This window comes from Rhineura floridana, chromosome 5 (genome assembly GCF_030035675.1).
Source record: "Rhineura floridana isolate rRhiFlo1 chromosome 5, rRhiFlo1.hap2, whole genome shotgun sequence".
In the NCBI taxonomy this organism is placed as follows: domain Eukaryota; kingdom Metazoa; phylum Chordata; class Lepidosauria; order Squamata; family Rhineuridae; genus Rhineura; species Rhineura floridana.
Window position 1 is genome coordinate 103,463,481 of NC_084484.1, and position 19,215 is coordinate 103,482,695.

Below are 19,215 nucleotides of genomic sequence, written 5' to 3' on the forward strand. Positions count from 1 at the left end.
GTGATTTTCTCTCAGTCTCTTCAACACCGTCTTCACATGCTGGTCGTGGTCTTCCTGGTTCTTTGAGAACACCAGGATATCATCTAAGTAACAGATTACATACGTGTCCAACAAGTCTCTAAACATGTCGTTTATGAATTTTTGAAAAATTCCTGGCCTTCCACAAAGCCCGAACGGCATGACCAGGTATTCATACTGTCCGTAAGCGGTCAAGAATCCTGTTTTCCATTCATCTCCCTCCTTCATTCTGATCAGATTGTACGCTCCTCTCAAATCCAACTTCGTGAAGATTTTTGCAGAGCGCAGTCGGTCCAGCAACTCTGAGATCAGGGGCAGCGGGTAGCTGTTGGGGATGGTGATCTGGTTCAATGTGTGATAGTCGTTACAGGGTCTGAGTTCCCCCCCTTCTTTTTCACAAACAATAGTGGCGCTCCAGCAGGGGATTGTGAGGGGCATATGAATCCTCGCCTCAGGTTTTTATCCAGGAATTCCTTCAGGGCCTCCCTCTCATTCTCTGTGAGACAGTAGATTCTCCCTGATGGGATGCTGGCTCCTGGCACTAGGTCAACCGCACAGTCGTAAGGGCGGTGGGGGGGTAAAGTCTCTGCCTCTTTTTCATCAAACACATCTTTGAATTCTTCATACTTTGGCGGCAGGGTCACTTGCTCGATCCCTTGCACTGCCCCCGCTAGGGTGTTCTTGATTCCTTCAGGTTGACAGTTCTCCTGGCAATACTGTGAGGTGAACCACACCACCGCCTCCTTCCAACTTATTTTGGGTTCATGCTTTGCTAGCCAGGGCATTCCCAGAATCACCTCAAAGTTCGAGAGATCTGACACGTATAGCGAAATGAACTCTTCGTGCCCAGGGATTTGAAGTTTCACTTCCTCCGTGGCTTGTGTCACCCCTCCTGACTTCAGGGGTCTCCCATCGATAGTCTCCACAGCTAGGGGAGCGTCCAGTTTCCACCGGGAAATTCCATGACGCTTGACTAACTTTGCATCAATAAAATTTGTGGAGGCTCCACTGTCAATTAAGGCAGTGGAATTAAACACCACTCCTCTGGAAGTTGTAATCCGAATAGGCAAGACCAACACCCCCTTTGAGGGAGGTTGGATCGTTGGGGGGCCTTTATACAACGCTGCCCCCAGTCCACCGGCCTGCACGTGGACTGGGTGTTCTAGTTTCCCGACGGCTCAGCTTTCCCCCCTTTTAGTCCACAGTCTCTGGCCACGTGGCCCGGCTTTGAACAATAAAAGCATAAACGTTCTCGGCGGCGTCTTTCCTTTTCTTCTTCCGACAGTCTTGGCCTAGCCCCTCCCTGTCCCTCAGTTGCATTACCTGCCATCCCTGCAGTGGGAAGGGTCTTGTTGCGGGATGCCGAGGCTGAGTATCTCGGGACCTCCTGCTTCCTTTCCAGGTGCCTTCCTTCCATCCGGTGATCTATCTGTAGGCATAGCCAGATGAGCCCTGGTAGGTCAGCGGGGGGGGAGGTCCTGGCCAACTCATCCAGGATTTCAGCATTTAATCCACTCCGGTACATAAACATCAGGGCGGCGTCATTGTAACCAGTTTCCTGGGACAGAATTTTAAAAGCGTTAGTGTACTCGGAAACAGTCCCTTTAGCTTGCTTCAGAGCGCCTAGTTGCCGCGCTACTGTTTCAGCCCTTTGCAGGTCTTGAAACATCTCTGTCATCTCCTGTATAAATCCTCTGTACCTTCCTAAGACAGTATCCTTTCTCACGAGATACGGAGTCACCCATTTTGCAGCTTCTCCCTCCAGGAGGCTAATCACGAAAGCTACTTTAGCCCCATCGTCTGGAAATTCCGTGTGCCTGACATCCAGATATAACTCACATTGAGCCACGAAGGTTGCCAACTGATCACTTTGTCCCGCGTATTTTGGGGGCAATCCAATGGGAACCTTTACTACGGCAGCTGGAGGGGCTGTTCGCATCTGGTCTATCGTGACCTTCAAGGTTTGATTATCCGTCTTCAGCGCCTTGACTGCTGCTAGCAGGGCTTGAACATCCGTCTGCAAATCAGCTACCTTAGTCCTCAAGAGTTCCACTTCTTCCGTCTCAGAAGTGGGGTTCGTCCCCCCCGCTGCTCCCTTTGACATCTTGTCCCAGTCAAGTGAAGAGAGCGTTGAGGGTGATTTAGGTGGCTCTGTCAAGCTGTCAGGCCCAGGATGTGACTCAGGAACCAGACCAACGGCTGTAGTTAATTCGTGTTTTATTAGGGTAATGTCCAAACAAAGACTGCGTTTTCTCATGAAGCAATACAGGGATACAGGTCCTGCGGCATTGGGAGAAAGTTGACAGAGCAAGGGACTTCTTCCCGCCTGTTCTTTAAGAAGGGGACAAACGGGCGCGCAATCTTTCGCTCCTCCTTAACTGCCCCTCAGGTACTGCCCGCCTTCCCCCCCTTCTCTCCTGTCTTTTCAGCTGTCTGCGTGTGCGCGGTGAGGGGGGAAGCATCACCCCCTCCTCTTCTGAAGTTTCCGATTCCAGGATGGGGGATAGGGGAGGGGCTGATGGTAAACTGCCTCCCCGCTTTTCGGCTGTGAGCAGCCCTCCCTCTTTCCCCTCTTGCTCTGAGCCTGAAAGAGGGGGAGGCGTGAGAATGTCCAGGGAGGGCTCAGGCTCCCCGTTGCTAAGCGACCTTATCACTGGCAGTTCCTCTGTTTCGTCTTCGCTCCAAAGGGGGGGAAGTTCCTCCCCCTTCCCTCTGCCATCCATCCGAATACTCTTCTCCCAACTCTCCGGGATCCAGCTCCCCGGGATTGGGACCCCAGCTCTGCCTTCCGACAACATGTCAATATGAAATGAAACAACCTAGAGGCCCCTAAAACATGCTACAAACACCTGTTGGCTTCAGCTACATGCATGTACTGATGATGAAGTGTCACACTAAGCCAGAACGTAAGACAGAATGGAATTTGATTTTTTTCAGGCACAATGATGAAATCCTTATATGAGCAGAATATCCTAAAAGAGTCACATTCTTTCTATTAATATTTTGTTCTGATATTATCCCTCTGTTTTACGTACACACACACACACACACACCAATCAGCAAACCAATGTGAAGTAATAATATTTGCTTGCCCAGGCAGTTTAATTAAAAAAGCAACAACCTCACAGTTAATACTATGGTTTTAAAGCAATCTTTGAAATCTATTATTTTTTACAAGTTCTGCAAATTATATTACAGCTATGAATGTTTGCACTAGTAGAGTTACAGAAGCAGAAAGGGCTGATTAACTTGCTCTCCTTCAAGAACAGAGAAGGACAAAAGTGGCTCCTTCTTTGGATTGCTGCCAGAGAGAAACATCATGTCCTAATGAGGCTGCTAAACAACACAGAATCTGAGGTTGACTTCTATCTCTCCCCGCCCAACTATCTATTAATGGTTTATGCTGAGCAGTTCATCATTTTTAATTTTAAGGTATTTTTACTGTATTACCTCTATGAAAGAATGAAGAGGGAATTCTCCTCTTGACCACAATGAAAGGATGACTAAAAATTAGATTCATGGGTTAAATCTTCTGGCTCCCTGCTCCATTATCTAATTATATAATATTCAAAATAACCTGTTTCCTGATTTACAATCCATCTTGCACCCCCATCTCTGAGTGAATTCATATCAGCATTGCCTCGGTGTACAATTGCCCCATGGGATCAGCACCATTACTTTGAGCTGTAGCCAAGGCTGATGATCTGCACTGAAGAGCTGAATTATGGCTCTTGTGATAATGTATATGGCCTCAAATACAATGGTTCCACTTAGATGGGCAGGGGGGCAAATCAGGGAACATGACATTACAGCAAATATTGGGCAAAGTGTCATCTGCCACTGAATTATTCCCTATCCTGTATCTTTTTTTGGAAATGCAGATTGTCTCTGTAAATGAAAAGAATAACAAGCTATTGTGTATTAGCAAAACTTAAGGATTTTTAAAAAAAAGAAACATACCAACAACATTTATATTTTGACTTGTATTGACAATGTTTTTAAAAATGAGACATTCAACAGTAGTATAGTATTGACTGGAGATATGATTCCTTTTATGATATATTTAGCATTTGCCAAACAGAATTCCTGCCCCTCTCTTCCAGAGATTACCAACCATGGTGCCTTGACATGTTTTTGTAGTGTGTCACTTGATAACTTTCTCTCAAATAGCCGTACTTCACTAGTGCTCTGGGCATGGATTGCATTCTGTGTTGAATGAAACCTTGTCAGTTGTAATAACAAATGGAAATGGCCAAATTCTCGTGGTTTCAAATAATTATAACTAGAGGTTTACCTCATAGGAATCCTTGTTTGACTTGTACTTTTCTATCCGACATAAATGGTTCATATACACATTATCAGGAATGTCTGCCTTCTGGAAGAATAAAAAAATAAATGTGAGATATAGGTGGGAAAAGTAGAGAACAAATTAGTTCAAATAGTTAACTAATACAATTACATCCACTATTTCCATTCTAAATATCAGGGCGAGCAGAAGATAAATTGGGATCTACCAGTTGATCTTTGGGTCTTCTGACCCCTATTTGTCTTAACATTAGCAACATCTAAAAAGCTTCCTCCCTGCCCCCAAAAATGCCTGGGATAAAACCAGGAGGGGATTTTTGTCCTGGACCGAGCATATGCTCAGAAGTACCTTGCCTTCATTCTTAAAATATCCCTCCAGAACCACTATTTTCCATCTTGTTGCAGTTGGTAGAGCTCAGGGTTTTAGTAAAAGAAATTAAAGCAGATCTCTCAAAGTTTCCCCATCCCAATTATTATTTGAAAGCTTCGTTTAATAACAACCACGTCTACTAAGAATAAGTCTGATTGAACTCAGTGGGGCTTACTCCAAGTGGGTATAAGACTGCAGCTTCAATCTTATGATTTTCCTTTAGAAACCACTATAAATAGCCAACTACACATGATTTTAAAACGTTTCCTTCCCAAATATAATCATAACCAGAGATGTATTTCTTATTACACACACAAAGTAATTCCCTTCGGGTAAAACAGAAACCAATCAGATGTTGGAGAACAAGTACTAAGCATGGCACTTAAATTATTTTTAAAATACAACTGTTGTCTTGATGTTTAAACTAAAAAAAGTCTCTATGGCATCCTAATTCTCATCACACATGAAACACCCAAAGGATAGAGGGGTAACAAGAAACTTCATTAATTTCACTTCTAGCTATGTATCAGAAAAAGAGACATCCATCATTGGGCTAAAAAGGCTAACAATCTGAGGCACAATTCATTCCAGATAATCTTTAAGGTAGCACTGCTGAGAATTTGGACTTCTCAAAGAAGACAGATAACAGAGAAAAGTGTTCTTCATTATTTACAGAACTTTCCTAGTATCGAAGAAGATAAAGATTGTGTCCTCTCAGTCATGGCTGACAGCTATTATCGGTTTCTTTAATCTAACAGTTTCAGATTGGGATGACAGAAACTGAGTTGTCTTGGTGAGAAAATAGTCAACATCTGATGAATTCATCATGACTACAGAGTGTTGGTGGGTGTTCTTCTACACTTGTATCAATACAGGCTCACCAAGCAATCTGGGATCATGGTGAGTTATTAGGACAATAGCTGTTTTGCTGTAAGCGCAATAAACCAGCTTCTGATACCCCAATTAGTTTTATAAATCAGTTGTCATACTTTTGGTCTGACACCTACACAGAAGAAAAAGGACTATTTAAACTTAGGATTTTCTGTGGACTTCTTCGAACAGGAGAAATTTTTAAAAAAATAAATCTAATAAAACTAAAGCTGGTGACAACCCCACCCCCACTTCTTGCCAATACGACTGCAAAATGTGGAGAGCAATCCTAATGAGGGGTAAAGGAGGTGCAGAGCAGTGGATTCACTGCTACAACTACATCCATGCCAGATGCTGCTAGCCATGATGGAACTTGAGGGAAGATTTGTTGTTGTTTTTCCAGGTTGGCATAGCCAAAGTCCCAAGAATGGGGCCCATTGGCAGATCCTTGAGGTTTTGGAAATGTCTGGCAGTCCACCTTGATGAGCTAGTTTGGGAGTTTCCTACTTGCCAGTGGCCTTCCTCTCCATCAGTAGAGGCCAATGATGAGACAAGTAGACACCATCCTAATCAACCATCCCTCTTCCCTTGGCCATTGATTAATTATTTAAAAATCTTTGTGTTGACTAAAAAAGTGCCCCTAATGAATCAGCCCACATTTTTTAAAAAAAGTTAAATATTTAATATAAGTATCACAAAACTATGAATGACACATACAATTTTAGAAACTGTATTTATTTTCCTTTATTTTATTTGTTCAAATGCCAATTTAGTAAACTGATTAATCAATTAATGCTCATATGATTCATTAAGGTTTTTTCCATAGGGGAGAGCCCTAAATGACAAGTATTGCTACCTCTAAGAGTGCCAATAAATCTAAAGCCAAAATGATGTGGACATTGAGAAACATGAGGGAGGTACCAGCGTGCTTAGACGAACTCTGATGTTTGCAGAAATACAGAAGTAATAATACTAAAAAAAAAAAAAAAACCCCTTTGAGATTGAGTTTACACAGCAACCATAGAGCATTAAGTGTCACCTGGAGAAGAAAAACAGGGAGTGGAGGGGGATGGCTTGCTTCAGCCCTTTATAATTTATAGTCTCTTGGAGAAGGGCACGGTTGCCTGGTTGGCTGGCAACCTAAACAGGAGTCCTCCTCTTAGGAAGAGCAGTCAGCAGGGCAGCACCAAGGACCTGAATTCTTGGCAATGGCGTTACTGCCACTGTGGGAGCAGCAGTGAGGTGAAGGCAGCACAGGCAAACTGGCAAGAGCTGGGATTGGCTTCACTGGCACATACCCCAACCTCACTGCTGTCCTGTCCCAGTAAGCAGCAATGATACTGCTGCTAGGAGACTGGTTCTGTTGCCCCGCCCCGCCAGCGACTCCTGCCACTTACAAGTGGTGATATACTGAAAAATGTTATTGCAGGTCTGACTGGTAAAGACCCACTTTCATAAAGCAGTCACTGTATCTGGAAAATGTCTACTTTTGCACATGCAGTGCTAGAGCAATAGTTTCAGTGCAGATCATAAAATCTCTGTCCCACCATGGAACTCCTCCTCCCCCTGATGTCCATGGGAATTCTATGCAGGAAGTGAATGTAAAGAATGGAACAGATATCTGTCCTGAAGGAAAACAAGTAATAAAGATTTATTGCTTGAGGTCATAGGCGAGAACTGTTTTGTTTAAATGGCTTGTGCTGTGGACTAAAAGGGCCAACAAGGTCAAAAAATGCTCTATAGGCTTCTACTTTTCAGTGCCACTTTTAAAAACAACAAGTAAGCTAAAAGCACTAGGTTGCTTTGACTTGTTCCCACTCACAGATCACATCATTTTATTCCTTGTTCTTTTCCAACAGCAATATTCTTGTCACTAAGGTCAGTCTAGAATACAGTTAAGCCTCTGATGCCCCTGGCTTTGTTTCTGAATAAAGACGTTTATAAGTCTGTGAACATTTACTTCGGAGTAACATGCATGAAACTCAGTGGAACCTACTTTGAAGTATGCCTGAACAGCATCAATCTGAAAGGCTCCTTTAAAGTTTACCCTTCCTTATCCTCAATCAGAAACTTTGCATTTGAAATATACAAGCTATTTTTCTTAGACAAAAATGTATCTCAGATCTTCAAATTTCTCAAAATATTATCACTGTCAGTCAATAATTAGAGGTTGCTTGGAAGTAATTCCATTGAAATTGGTGGGAATGACTTCCAAGGAAAAACTGATATATGTAGAAAATGATATGTCTACTTTTTTAAAAAAAAGATGTTATAGCAAGTTCTTTTAAAAGAATTACACAATTAAATTATTTTCTTTTGGAAAAATATTGCAAGATACATTGTCTGCTTAAAGAGAAATATACTATCCCCCCATTATAATACACCATTAATTGGTTATTCATGCTGATCAATCTTTTGTCTGATTAATTTGCAAATGTCCATGTGATAAACAATTAGCATCCAAATATTTATTTTTCAGTTAAACCCTACCAGTTTTGCCCTCACCACAAGTGAGAATTACAGCCTGTTAACACTGTTGCATAGAACACAGCAGGAGCCACTGAGAATCAATCCAGTCATTTTGGGTTCTGTTTCTTGGTCATACTAGAGTATGACAGAATTTTGGGAGAAAATGACCCTGGAAAACTGATTTTATATAGAGAGATTTCACAAGTGGGATCCCCAGCAAAATGCTCCAAGTATGCCAGTCAGTCAGTCCTTCTTTCAGGATACTCCATTCCATTCCCCTCCCCTAATTCTTTGGGCTTCCCTGCAACAGACTCTCAGTAATCTGTTGCCACTGAACATGCTCAGTCCCCACTGGCCTTTTCTTCCATTTTTGCTCTCTTAATTTTTTTCCTCAAAAATATTTTCTACTCCTGCAAATCTGGGGGTTCCCCAGAGTAAGTTGATAACCAACTTCTTGTTTTTCAATAGCCCCATTTTGGCTACACAGCCATCATGACTCAGTAGCTAAGTGCCCTGTTAAAGAGATTTCATTCCAGCCATACTTACTCTGAGGCCCGCCAAATAGCGCTCTAGCTTCTTATTAAGCAGGATGTAGATGGCAAGAGTGTGGCAAGCCCTGTTAGAGAGGACAGTATTGATCACATCACTGTTCTTATAGCCAAGCTTTTCGGTCATGTAGAGCAGCACACTTTGGCTGATGTCTTCTATGTGAATTCTGCATAAAGAGAAATGGGAACACGTTATTTTTGTCTTTTCCCAGGGAAAGCATCAGTCCTCCATAGTCATTCCTTCTCATTCGCTCCACCCCCATCATCTACCCATTCAAGGAAATCCTGTAGACGGGAGCCTGCTCTACATGCCTAGGCTTCCCCTGCAGTATAGAAACCTGATTGTGTAGAAGACCCGATTCCCTCCACAGACATGTTCCACAATGCACGGATAGCAGGAACATTACTTTTAATTGCTTGAAAGGGCACAACTGAATAGGTTAACCTTTACTGTTAAGTTATAACCATGTAAACCAAGCTGGGAATGAGCTGAATACAACCTCTAAAAACAGCAAGCATAGCCTTTGAAAATACCATCATAACACCAGAAACTCTGCATTGTATTAAGAGATTTTCAGATTACCTGAAGCCATAATGTCAAAATAGGTCTTCTGTTTTGTATCATTTCCATATTTACACCAGTGTGTTGTTATGGCTAGAGTGCTGGAATAGGACCTGGAAGATTAAAAGCCATGAAGCTCGCTGGGTAACCTTGGGCTAGACACTCTCTCTCAGCCTAACCTATCCTCACGGAGTTGTTAAGAAGAGGGGGAGAACCATGTACGCCACCTTGAGCTTCTTGGAGGACAGATGGGATATAAATGTAATAAATAAGTAAATAAATAAAATACCTTACAGAATGCTCTAGCATGTGAGATGTGTTTGGATGTATTCAAAATCTGTTGTCATGATTCAGTCAAAATGAAGCACTTTTAAGCCCGATTGCTTTCAATTTGGGAGAATTAAGGAAGCCAATGGGAGGGAATTAAGCATCTGATGAAATTTTCCATTAAAATCAAACTACAAAGCTTAAAAATACTTGATCCTGGCTGTATTTGTAAATTTTGAGTAGGATATGTTTCACATTATGATCATCATCTTTGAATATAGGGATAATTCATAAAAATATCTATGGACTTTACAGCCCTTCTGTGTCTGTTATTACACTTTCTTGATAGTAAAAACACAGGCAGTTGTTTCTTGTGGCATTCCAAGTAAAATATCAATAGTTTTTTGTCTTTACAAAATTGCTCCAGTGACAACATACTTTAAAAAGAAGCCATAGGGAACTATTTTGAGGGGAAATATATCGGCAGCTTGTATTTTCCCCTCATATTTTCAGCTTTAGAATACCAGCAAGACCAATAAAGGCACTAAACTGTAAAGCATAAGTACCATATATAACGTTAAGTGCCACAGAAGTAGCACGGCAGGAATGGCAGCCTTCTTGAGAACCTAGCTTTGATTTGTTCTCATCTTGGGCCAAATTCAAAGTGACAATAATTGCACCTTTGCATTTAACAAATAGCACCCACTTATAAGGATCACAGCTGATGGGCAGAGGTTTAATCCTCTGCTCCTGATGAAAATGGCTGCTTCAAAGCTTTTATTTACACAGAGAGGAAGGTTCCCATTGGCGCCACAAGATGTGGAGATAAAAGGGAATTAGACAAATTCATGATCTGTCAATGATGGGTAAATGGAATGTACAGAGGCAGAGTACCTCTAAAAACCAGTTGCTGAAGGACAAACAACAATACTGCTTGGGGCTTCCTAGAAGCATTTGGCTTGTCACTGTTGGAAACAAGATACTGGACATGATGGACCTTTGGGCTGCAATCCTACACACACTTGCCTGGGAGTAAGCCCCACTGAACTCAATGGCACTTACTTAGAGTAAATATGCATTGGGTCTCATGCAGTAGGGCCCTTAGGTTATAACATTAGTTTAAAAACTCATCTGCTCCACACTTTTTGTCTGCAGTATACAGCATTTAATACTAACTGCTTCAAACATTACAGTTTTCTCACATAGAAAGAACTTCCACATTGGACCACATTGGGTCATCACATTTTATTGCTACATATTTGGGGGATTGGATCCATTTTTATGCAATGAAAGAGATGTTATGTATGATCATCATGTGCAATGATTTACAAACACAATTCACTTTTTTTCCTATCCGCAAGTGATATTTTGCATAGAAAATTTGTGACATCTAAAGTGCCCCAGAGAATAGGCAGCAGAATAAAAATGCTTTGGCAATGATTTATTTCATCCTCTGCCATACTTTCAAAAGTGGTCATTTTTTTCTTGCAGTTTGTTTACTTTTATACATTTTGCTCACTTTTGTTGGCTAGAAGCAGCCAACCCATGAATTTCTTGGTAATCACAATAATGTTTATATCCATCACATAAAATCTGAACTAGAAGCTTAGAAAGGTACCAGCCTCCTCGGCTGTATTAATATCCATCCATGTGTTACATAACCCTCATTACCATAGTAACTAGCACCTCACAATTATTAACGGTTTTTATCCCCACAAAACCCTTTTTGAGGTTGGGAAACATCCTCCTCCACACTACAGGGCTGGGACAAAGGCACTGAGAAAGCAATGTGACTTGCCCAAGGTTTCACCAGAGATCTGGGGCTGATCCTAGCAATCCTAAAATCAGCTGCAGAATACTAATCATGCTCCATACTGCTAAGGAAATATCTGAGTATGAGAAGAATGAAAAGTGAAAGGAGAAATAGCAAAGCAGCAAAGGCTGCAATCCAATACACACTTGCCTGGGAGTAAGTCCCATTAAACCCACTGGAGCTTACTTTTGAGTAGACATGTATTGGATTGCCGCTTAAGAGTGAGAGCTGAGTCAGATAGTCCTCAGTTCAATTTCCCTGCAGCTACAAACACACTAGGCTGTCTTAGACAAGCCATTTTTCTTTCAGTCTCAACTCTCCTATCTCCAATGCTGTGATGTTGATAGCGGTCTACCTTACAGGATCATTTCTGTGCTAATTTTCAGAAGGTTGCATTAGTCATAGAATCATAGAATTGTAGAGCTGGAAGGGGCCTATAAGGCTATCGAGTCCAACTCCCTGCTCAATGCAGGAATCCAGCTTAAAGCCTACCTGACAGGTGGCTGTCCAGCTGCCTCTTGAACACCTCCAGTGTTGGAGAGCCCACCACCTCTCTGAGTAATTGGTTCCACTGTCATACCGCTTGAACAGTTAGGAATTTTTCCTGATGTTCATCTGAAATCTGCCTTCCTGTAACTTGAGCCCATTATTCTGTGCCCTGCACTCTGGGATAATCAAGAAGAGATCCCGGCCCTCCTCTGTGTGATAACCTTTTAAGTACTTGAAGAGTGTTATTACAGCTCCCCTCAGTTTTCTCTTCTCAAGGCTAAATATGCCTGGTTCTTTCAGTCTCTCCTCACAGGGCTTTGTTTCCAGTCCCTTGATCATCCTTGTTGCCCTCCTCTGAACATGTTCTAGTTTGTCTGCATCCTTCTTCAAGTGCAATGTTCAGAACTGGACAACATTAGCTCTTCTCCAGTCATCTGACAGTTCACCCATCCTCCACGATTTTGCAAAGATAATAGACAATAGTTCCAAGAGTTCTTCAGCCAGTTCCTTCAATACTCTAGGATGCAGTTCTTCAGGCTTTGCAGATTTGAACTCATTCAAAATGATTAAGTATTCTGTGACCATTTGTCTATCCATTTCAAGCTGCAGTCCAGCTCCTTCAACTTCATGTTTGTCAGGAGGGTCCATAGACCTTCTCTTGGGCCAAAGTAGAAATTGAGCACTTCTGTCATCTGTTATTTTGCCATCCTCATTGAGTAACTGTACTACCAGTTCTTTTTTCTGTTGTTTACTATGGATGTACCCGAAGAAAGCTTTTTTTATTGCTTTTAGCATCCCTCACTAACCTCAGCTCATTCTCAGCTTTAGCCTTCCTGATGCAATCCCTGTAATTTTGTGCTACCTGTCTGTACTCTTCCTTTGTGGCCTGGCCTTCCTTCCACTTCCTTTATGTGTCCTTTTTTGTTTTCAGGTCATCTGTAAGCTTTTTGTGAAGACAAATTGGATTCTTCTGCTGTCTTCCACCTTTTTTCCTTGTTAGAATTGTTTGCAATTGTGCCTTTACAGTTTCCTTTTTTTATAAACTCCCACCCACCTTGGACTCCTTTTTTCATTAGGGTCACTTGCCATGGAACTTTACTTATCATTGTCCTGAGTTAATTAAAATCAGCTTTCCTGAAGTCCAGGGTATGAAGTCCTGAAGTCCGCTTTTGCTTCCTTTAAAATAAGAACTCAAGTATAACATGGTCACTTTCCCCCAGAGTTCCCATAACTGCCCCTTCATCCATTAAGTAATCTCTATTAATTAGAATCAAGTCAAGGACAGCTGACCCTCTAGTTCCTTCCTTCACTTTGTAGAAGTTATCTTCAATACAAGTCAGGAATTTCTTGGAGGGGCTGTGTTTGACAGAATTTGTCTCTCAACAGGTATCAGGGTAATTTAAGTTCCCCATTACTAGTACATCATGCCTCCTCAAAACATTGGCAATTTGCTTTGCAAAATTTTCATCCTCATCTTCTTCTTGATTGGGTGGTCGGTAGTAGACTTCAACCACCATGTTCCTTTTATTCCTTGCCCCTTTTATTTTAATCCAGATACTCTTGGTGGGACTACCAAGATCATCCTCCTGTATTTCTGTGCAGGAATATATATTTTTAACATGCAACATGACTCCATCTACCTTTCTATTCCTTCTGTTCTTTTTGAACAATTTATATCATTCAATCGCTGTATTTCAGTCATGGGAGTCATCCCACCAAGTTTCAGTTATACCTATCAAATAGTATTTACCTTCCTGTATTAAGAGTTCAAGTTTGTCTTGTTTGTTTTTCATCCCCTGGCAATTAGTATACAGACATTGAAGACCATGTGATTTACAGTCTGGCTTCCTTCCTACATTTTCACGAAGACTATTACTAGGCCCCATTAGAGCTGTTCTCTCAGTTACTGTTCATAAGCCTTCATCAATCATCTCCCTTCCCCTTAGGATTCAGTTCAAATCTCTCCTGATGAAATTCTCCATGCTGTGGCCAAACACATTCTTTCCAGTCTTTGTGAGGTTTAACCCATCATTTGCCACCAGTCCATCTTCTAGGAAGTTTAGCCCATGGTCACAGAATCCAAATCTCTTGGCACCACCTTCACAGCCGTTCACCCAAAGTATTTTTCTTTCTCTTTCTACTTCTCTTCTAAGTACTGAAAGGATGGATAAGAAAACTATCTGGCCCCCAAACTTCCCAGAACTTCAAAGTCTGATGTGATTTCTTCATAGTTCCACTTGGCAGTATCATTTGTTCCCACATGGATGAGAAGAAAGGGATACGTGTCAGTGTGCTTTATAAGTGATGGCAACTCTTCAGTTGCATCTCTAATCTGTCCTCCAGGAAGACAGCATACCTGGCGAGTCCATGGATCTTTTTGGCATACTTGGGTTTCAACCCCATGCGGTTGCGGTCCCATTACTACTGCTAGTAGTCTCCCACTACTACTGCTCTTCTCTTCTTGTTGTGGGGTGTGGTTTCATTGTCTCTGTTTGACTGAGATTCAGCCTGTCGCTCACTGTCATGCAGGGTCTGCTGAAATTCTTCTTCTACAGGTTATCCTCCAGTCTCATCCTCAAGTGCCTGAAAGTGGTTCCATACTTCCATTGGTGCAAGATGTCTTTAGCTCTTCTGTTCCTGTCACCCTTTTTCCACAGTTTCCTCCACTTCATTGCTCTGCTTCAACATGCTCCTATACTCCTACCTCCTGTGCTTCTCTCTTTGCTGCTGTTGTTCCAGTGTTCTGCCTAAGAAGTCTTTGTCTTCTCTTATAATATTGAGTGAGGCCACCCAGTCCAGGCCTCTCACTTTTTCTCTCAACAGTGCTACAGCTTGCACTTGTTGCACATGTACGCCACACTATTCTCAGGTAAGAAAACAAACATTGCACACCTCTAGTCTGTTGCAACTAAAACAACAGAGACCTGTAGCACTTTAAAGACTAACAAATTAATTTATTAAGCTTATGCCTTAATAAATACATTTGGACTCATTACTGCAACAATGGATGACCACTTGAAACACATGATAGAAATGACAAGTGTTCTATTATTTGATAGCATGGGCTCTTCCTTCAGTTGCATCAATACTGCAATATGCCAAAAGTCAAATAATGCTCTGATCTGGCTTGCCAGTTAGTAATAGCCTGCTTTGGAATACAAGTATGTCTAGCTTGTAATGCTTGGGTGTATACTACAAACTGAGTAGCAGTAGTGACTGGTGTGGTAGGGCAGAGCCGCCCTCCTGTCACTGGCTTCATTGCAGCTCCTCTGGATGGGGCAGAGTGATGGCAAAGTCAGGGCTGTGAGCCAATCCAGTTCTCCCTGCAATGCATCTGCATAGCCCTCACCTTGATGCTTCCCAGACTGCCCCAGGTAACTGCAGGGATGCCAGTGCTGGGAAGGGCAGCTCTGTGGCCCTGCCCCACCATAACAGCTGCTACTATCAAGCATCATTTCCCTCAGATTTCTGCACATGCAAGGTCATCATTGAGGCTGGCCAGGGTTGTCAGGCATGCACAAAATATTATATTAGCTCCTTACTCTTGTGGAAATTCTCAGTGATCACTTTGAAACTACATGGACTACTAAAATATGCTGTTTTGCTGGCACATATGCAGAAGTTCATTAACCCTTTACTCTTGATTAAACTTTCATTGATGCAAGACTGCACAACCAAGCAGCCTTTTGTTTGACAAGGGTATTCTCTGAGTCAATTCTCTTGATTTCTTTTTTGCAAATGTTTTATATGGCTGCTGTCCCTCATCCAGTCTCTTGTTCCCAAGTGTTTTTCTTTTGGGAGAAAGGTAATGGTAGCATTTCAAAACTGCTCTTGACCATGACTGTGCTGGGAACTACAATTCTTAGGGGACAATAAAGCTCACATGCCTGGTACTATCACCATGCATGCACCAACATTACAAAATAAGGCTGCGAGCACACTAGTCACCTACAGCAAAGTGTTTCCATTGGCGACACCTGGAGGGGCAACGGGTTGATCTGCCGATCAGTTGCAAAACGTGTCTGAAGTGAATGTAAAAAAACACACAGTCAAGTTGCTCCCACCAGGTTTTACAGTAAAAAGAACCAGGTTTGAGTAACGTCGTGTGCCTCCTTTTTCAGAAAAGAGAGGTGGAGAGGCACTGGAACTGGCAGAAGCGTGTCTCTACCCTGAGAGAGATCTCTTAGAAAATATACAAGCTTTTCCTAAGAATTCTCCAAGATCATAAATGCCAAACCAAATCAAAACTGAGACAAGAAGAATTTACCCATTGTTAGGGCTTATGCTGAATTTGCAGGATAAACGTGTGTGAGAGAACTTTTTTAAAAGCACAACTTTTCTGGTTTAGTCAAGCAGCCCTTTCTCAGTCAAGCAACTCTAATGACTTCAGTGAAGCTTTATCTTGTTAGCAGAACTGCCTTATCTTGCTGTCTGTGTTTTTCTCATTACCTGTTTGGATATGTGACATTATTCAGAGCATTGCCATTCTCATTAAGCCAGCGATTTGCTAAGGCTTGCTGGATGTTTGGCCTCTTTGCAGGATCTGGCTCTAGCAGAGACCGTAGGAAATTTACAGCAGCTGCAAACATATTAAGATAAAAAAGGTGTTATATGCTTTGCAACTTGATTTAGAAGATATGTAATTACAAGCAAGTAACCTGACCATTACCCCAAAATGTCTCACTTATGATATGAACAGTATTCAGTATGAACTAGAGAAGCACATTGTGTCAAATGGACTGCACACAACCTCTAGAAATGCTGCAAATGTGGGCTACTCCATTTACATATATGGACTAAATACTGTAGCTCCATGAGTACATCTTATGAAGCCACTTTAAATTGAGTCAGGCCATTGGACTATATAACCCAGTACTGGCTACTCTGACTGGCAGCATCTCTCCAGGGTCATGGGCTTTTCTGTCACCTAAACCTTTAAATTGGAGATCACAAGGACTGAACCTGGGACCGTCTGCATTTCTACCATTGACTATGATACTAATCCCCATCCCTTTGTAAGCATGTCCTGCACTTATTTATTTAAAAACCTTATATAACACTTTTCAGAACAATTGTTTCACAAAGTGCTTTTGCAATCACTAAAACATCAATAAAAATCATTAAAATAAAACAATACAACAACTGAATCTGATTACAGTAAGTAAAATAAACAGACTAAGACTAACACCAGCCCTGGACACATGCCCCAACCATTGTAACCCAACTGCTGACCTCATATTTTAATCCCCAAAGACCATTCTAAAAAAGCGTATCTTCAGAGCACGTTTAAAAGAGGTCAGGAACATGTTTGCCTGACTTCCTCCAGAACTGAGTTTCAAACATGAGGGCCACCTCGGAAAAGGCCCTGTTCCTCATGCCTACCAGCCGAACAGATTTTGCTTGGGCATCTCAACAGGGTCTCTGATATAGACTTTAGGGTAAGGTGGGCTGGTGTGAGCGCAGGTAGTCCCTAAGGTAACCTGATCTCAAACTGTTTAGGGCTTTAAAAGTTATCATCAGCACACTGAATTAAGCCTAGAAACACTCTGGCAACTAATGCAACTTGCAAAGTATTGCTATAACATGATCTGATTGTTGGCTCCAGCCAAAAGCTGTGCAGCCGCTTTCTTCATCAGCTGTAGCTTCTAGGCTGTCTTCAAAGGCAGCTCCAAATTGCAGTAGTCTAGTCTGTAAGTCACTAGTGCATGAATGAAAGTGGGAGAATCTGATTTCTCCAGATAGGGTTATAGCTGATGTAATAATTGAAGTTGTTAAATGTGCCCCTGGCCACCACAGCCCACCTGAACTTCTCCAGTTAGCACACAGTCCAGAAGCACACTCAAGCTATGAACTTAATGGTCCTGGGGGAATGACATCTCATCAAGGATTGGTTTACCCAAGGTTCCATTGACGTAAATGGGGCAGCGACTGCTGCCAAGGAAGTGCTGCACGCATATGGAAGCTCCTACTGTAGATAGCTTGGTTGGGATCAAAGGAGTATAATCCAAAAGAAGAATAAGCAGACAGAAGAAGAATAGAGTTAGGACGTGATAAGAGAGGATAATTTGAACGCAATAAAAAATCTGATTAGATGAGATTTTTGTGGACTCCAGCTACTTTATTATACAGTCACAAGAGTGGCTGTATACTATAGTCAGCATGAATTTTTCGCATTCCGCAATGTTAAATAGAAAATACCCACATGGCATTCTGATCCTTCCCATAAGCTCATTTCAAAACAAAACCTTACAAAATTTATAGTCCTGAACTCAGAAATGCTTAACAACCCTCTAAATTTTCATGGCGATACACAAAACAGTCAGAGAGAATCGAGAGTTCAAAGTGTAAAAAGAGATAAAGAAAAATTCAGCCCCTTTTGGACTTTTTTCTCTCAGAGTGATCATAATCTGTTGAAATTCATTAAAAATAAGCCATGTTCACAGAGGACCTGTAATCCTGTTACGGACCTTGCCCCATACTCTGACCTTCATCTTCTGCAGTTTAAAAGTTTAAAAAATGCCTGGCTGATTTTTAATTTAAGAAATTTTGTACTGAACTCAATGATAATGTTGGGCATGCTCAGTAAGAACCAACTGTCAGTGTGCTAAAAGCCAAACTCACAGCTGCTGGGCTTGGTTAATCAGGGGGCCACACCCACACCAGACTTTGATTTCACTTGAGACAGTCATGGCTTCCCTCAAAGAATCCTCGCAAGTGTAGTTTGTGAAGGGGGATGAGAGAAGATTCTTATTCCCCTGACAGAGCTCCAATGGCCCGGGTGGTTTAACAGTTAGCTGCTCTGACTGATGCTCTGTGAGGGGAACAGGGCATCTCCTAGCAACTCTCAGCACCCTTCATTAACTCCATTTCCCAGGTTTCTTTGGGAGAAGCCATGACTGTCTAAAGGGAAATAAATGTCTAGTGTGGATGTGGCCAAGGACAGCTTTGGTTTAAATTTGGGTGGGAGGCTACATGTGCCTACTGTAGAATAAAAAGTTGGGGGAAACGCTGAAAAGCAATGATACTGTTCACAATGTTTTCCTTTTGGAAAGGAAAGGGGCTTCCCCTCTGCCCAGTGCCCACCCACCCAATCTCCTCCCCTCCCCTTCCTGCCCTCATCCTCCCCCTCTGCCTCTCCCCCAGGTCAGTTTCACCTATCTTAAGCATGATTGCACAGGAGTAAATCCCACTGAACTCAAAAAGCATGCAAGTGATCAAACCTGCACTCCCTCCTCCCTCCTATCCCCTCCCTCTTGCCCCTTCCCTTCCCTTTCTTTCACCCCTCCATTCCCCTCCCCATCCCCTCCTTCCTCCCCCTCCTTCTCCCCCATGGTCAGTTTTACCTATCCTAGGACTATGACCTGGGAGGCCAGGGTTCAAATCCTCACACAGCCATGAAGCTCACTGAGTGAGCTTAGGCCAGTCACTGTCTCTCAGCCTCAGAGGAAGACAATGGTAAACCATCGTTTACCGCTTACCATGAAAACCCTATTCATAGAGTTGC

At 42.3% G+C, this 19,215-nt stretch overlaps 1 protein-coding gene across 4 annotated transcripts in view; it reads right to left on the reverse strand.

Moving 5' to 3' along the window:
* Positions 1 to 19,215, reverse strand: part of HUNK (hormonally up-regulated Neu-associated kinase) — a 110,666-nt gene that overhangs the window by 12,562 nt on the left and 78,889 nt on the right. For all 4 annotated transcript variants that reach the window (XM_061627827.1, XM_061627829.1, XM_061627828.1 and 1 more), the window contains exons 6-8: positions 16,161 to 16,290; positions 8,579 to 8,747; positions 4,313 to 4,393 (exon numbers count right to left, since the gene is read on the reverse strand). In XM_061627827.1, coding sequence (XP_061483811.1) covers positions 4,313 to 4,393; positions 8,579 to 8,747; positions 16,161 to 16,290 — 380 coding nt within the window. The remainder of the gene's footprint in view (positions 1 to 4,312; positions 4,394 to 8,578; positions 8,748 to 16,160; positions 16,291 to 19,215) is intronic.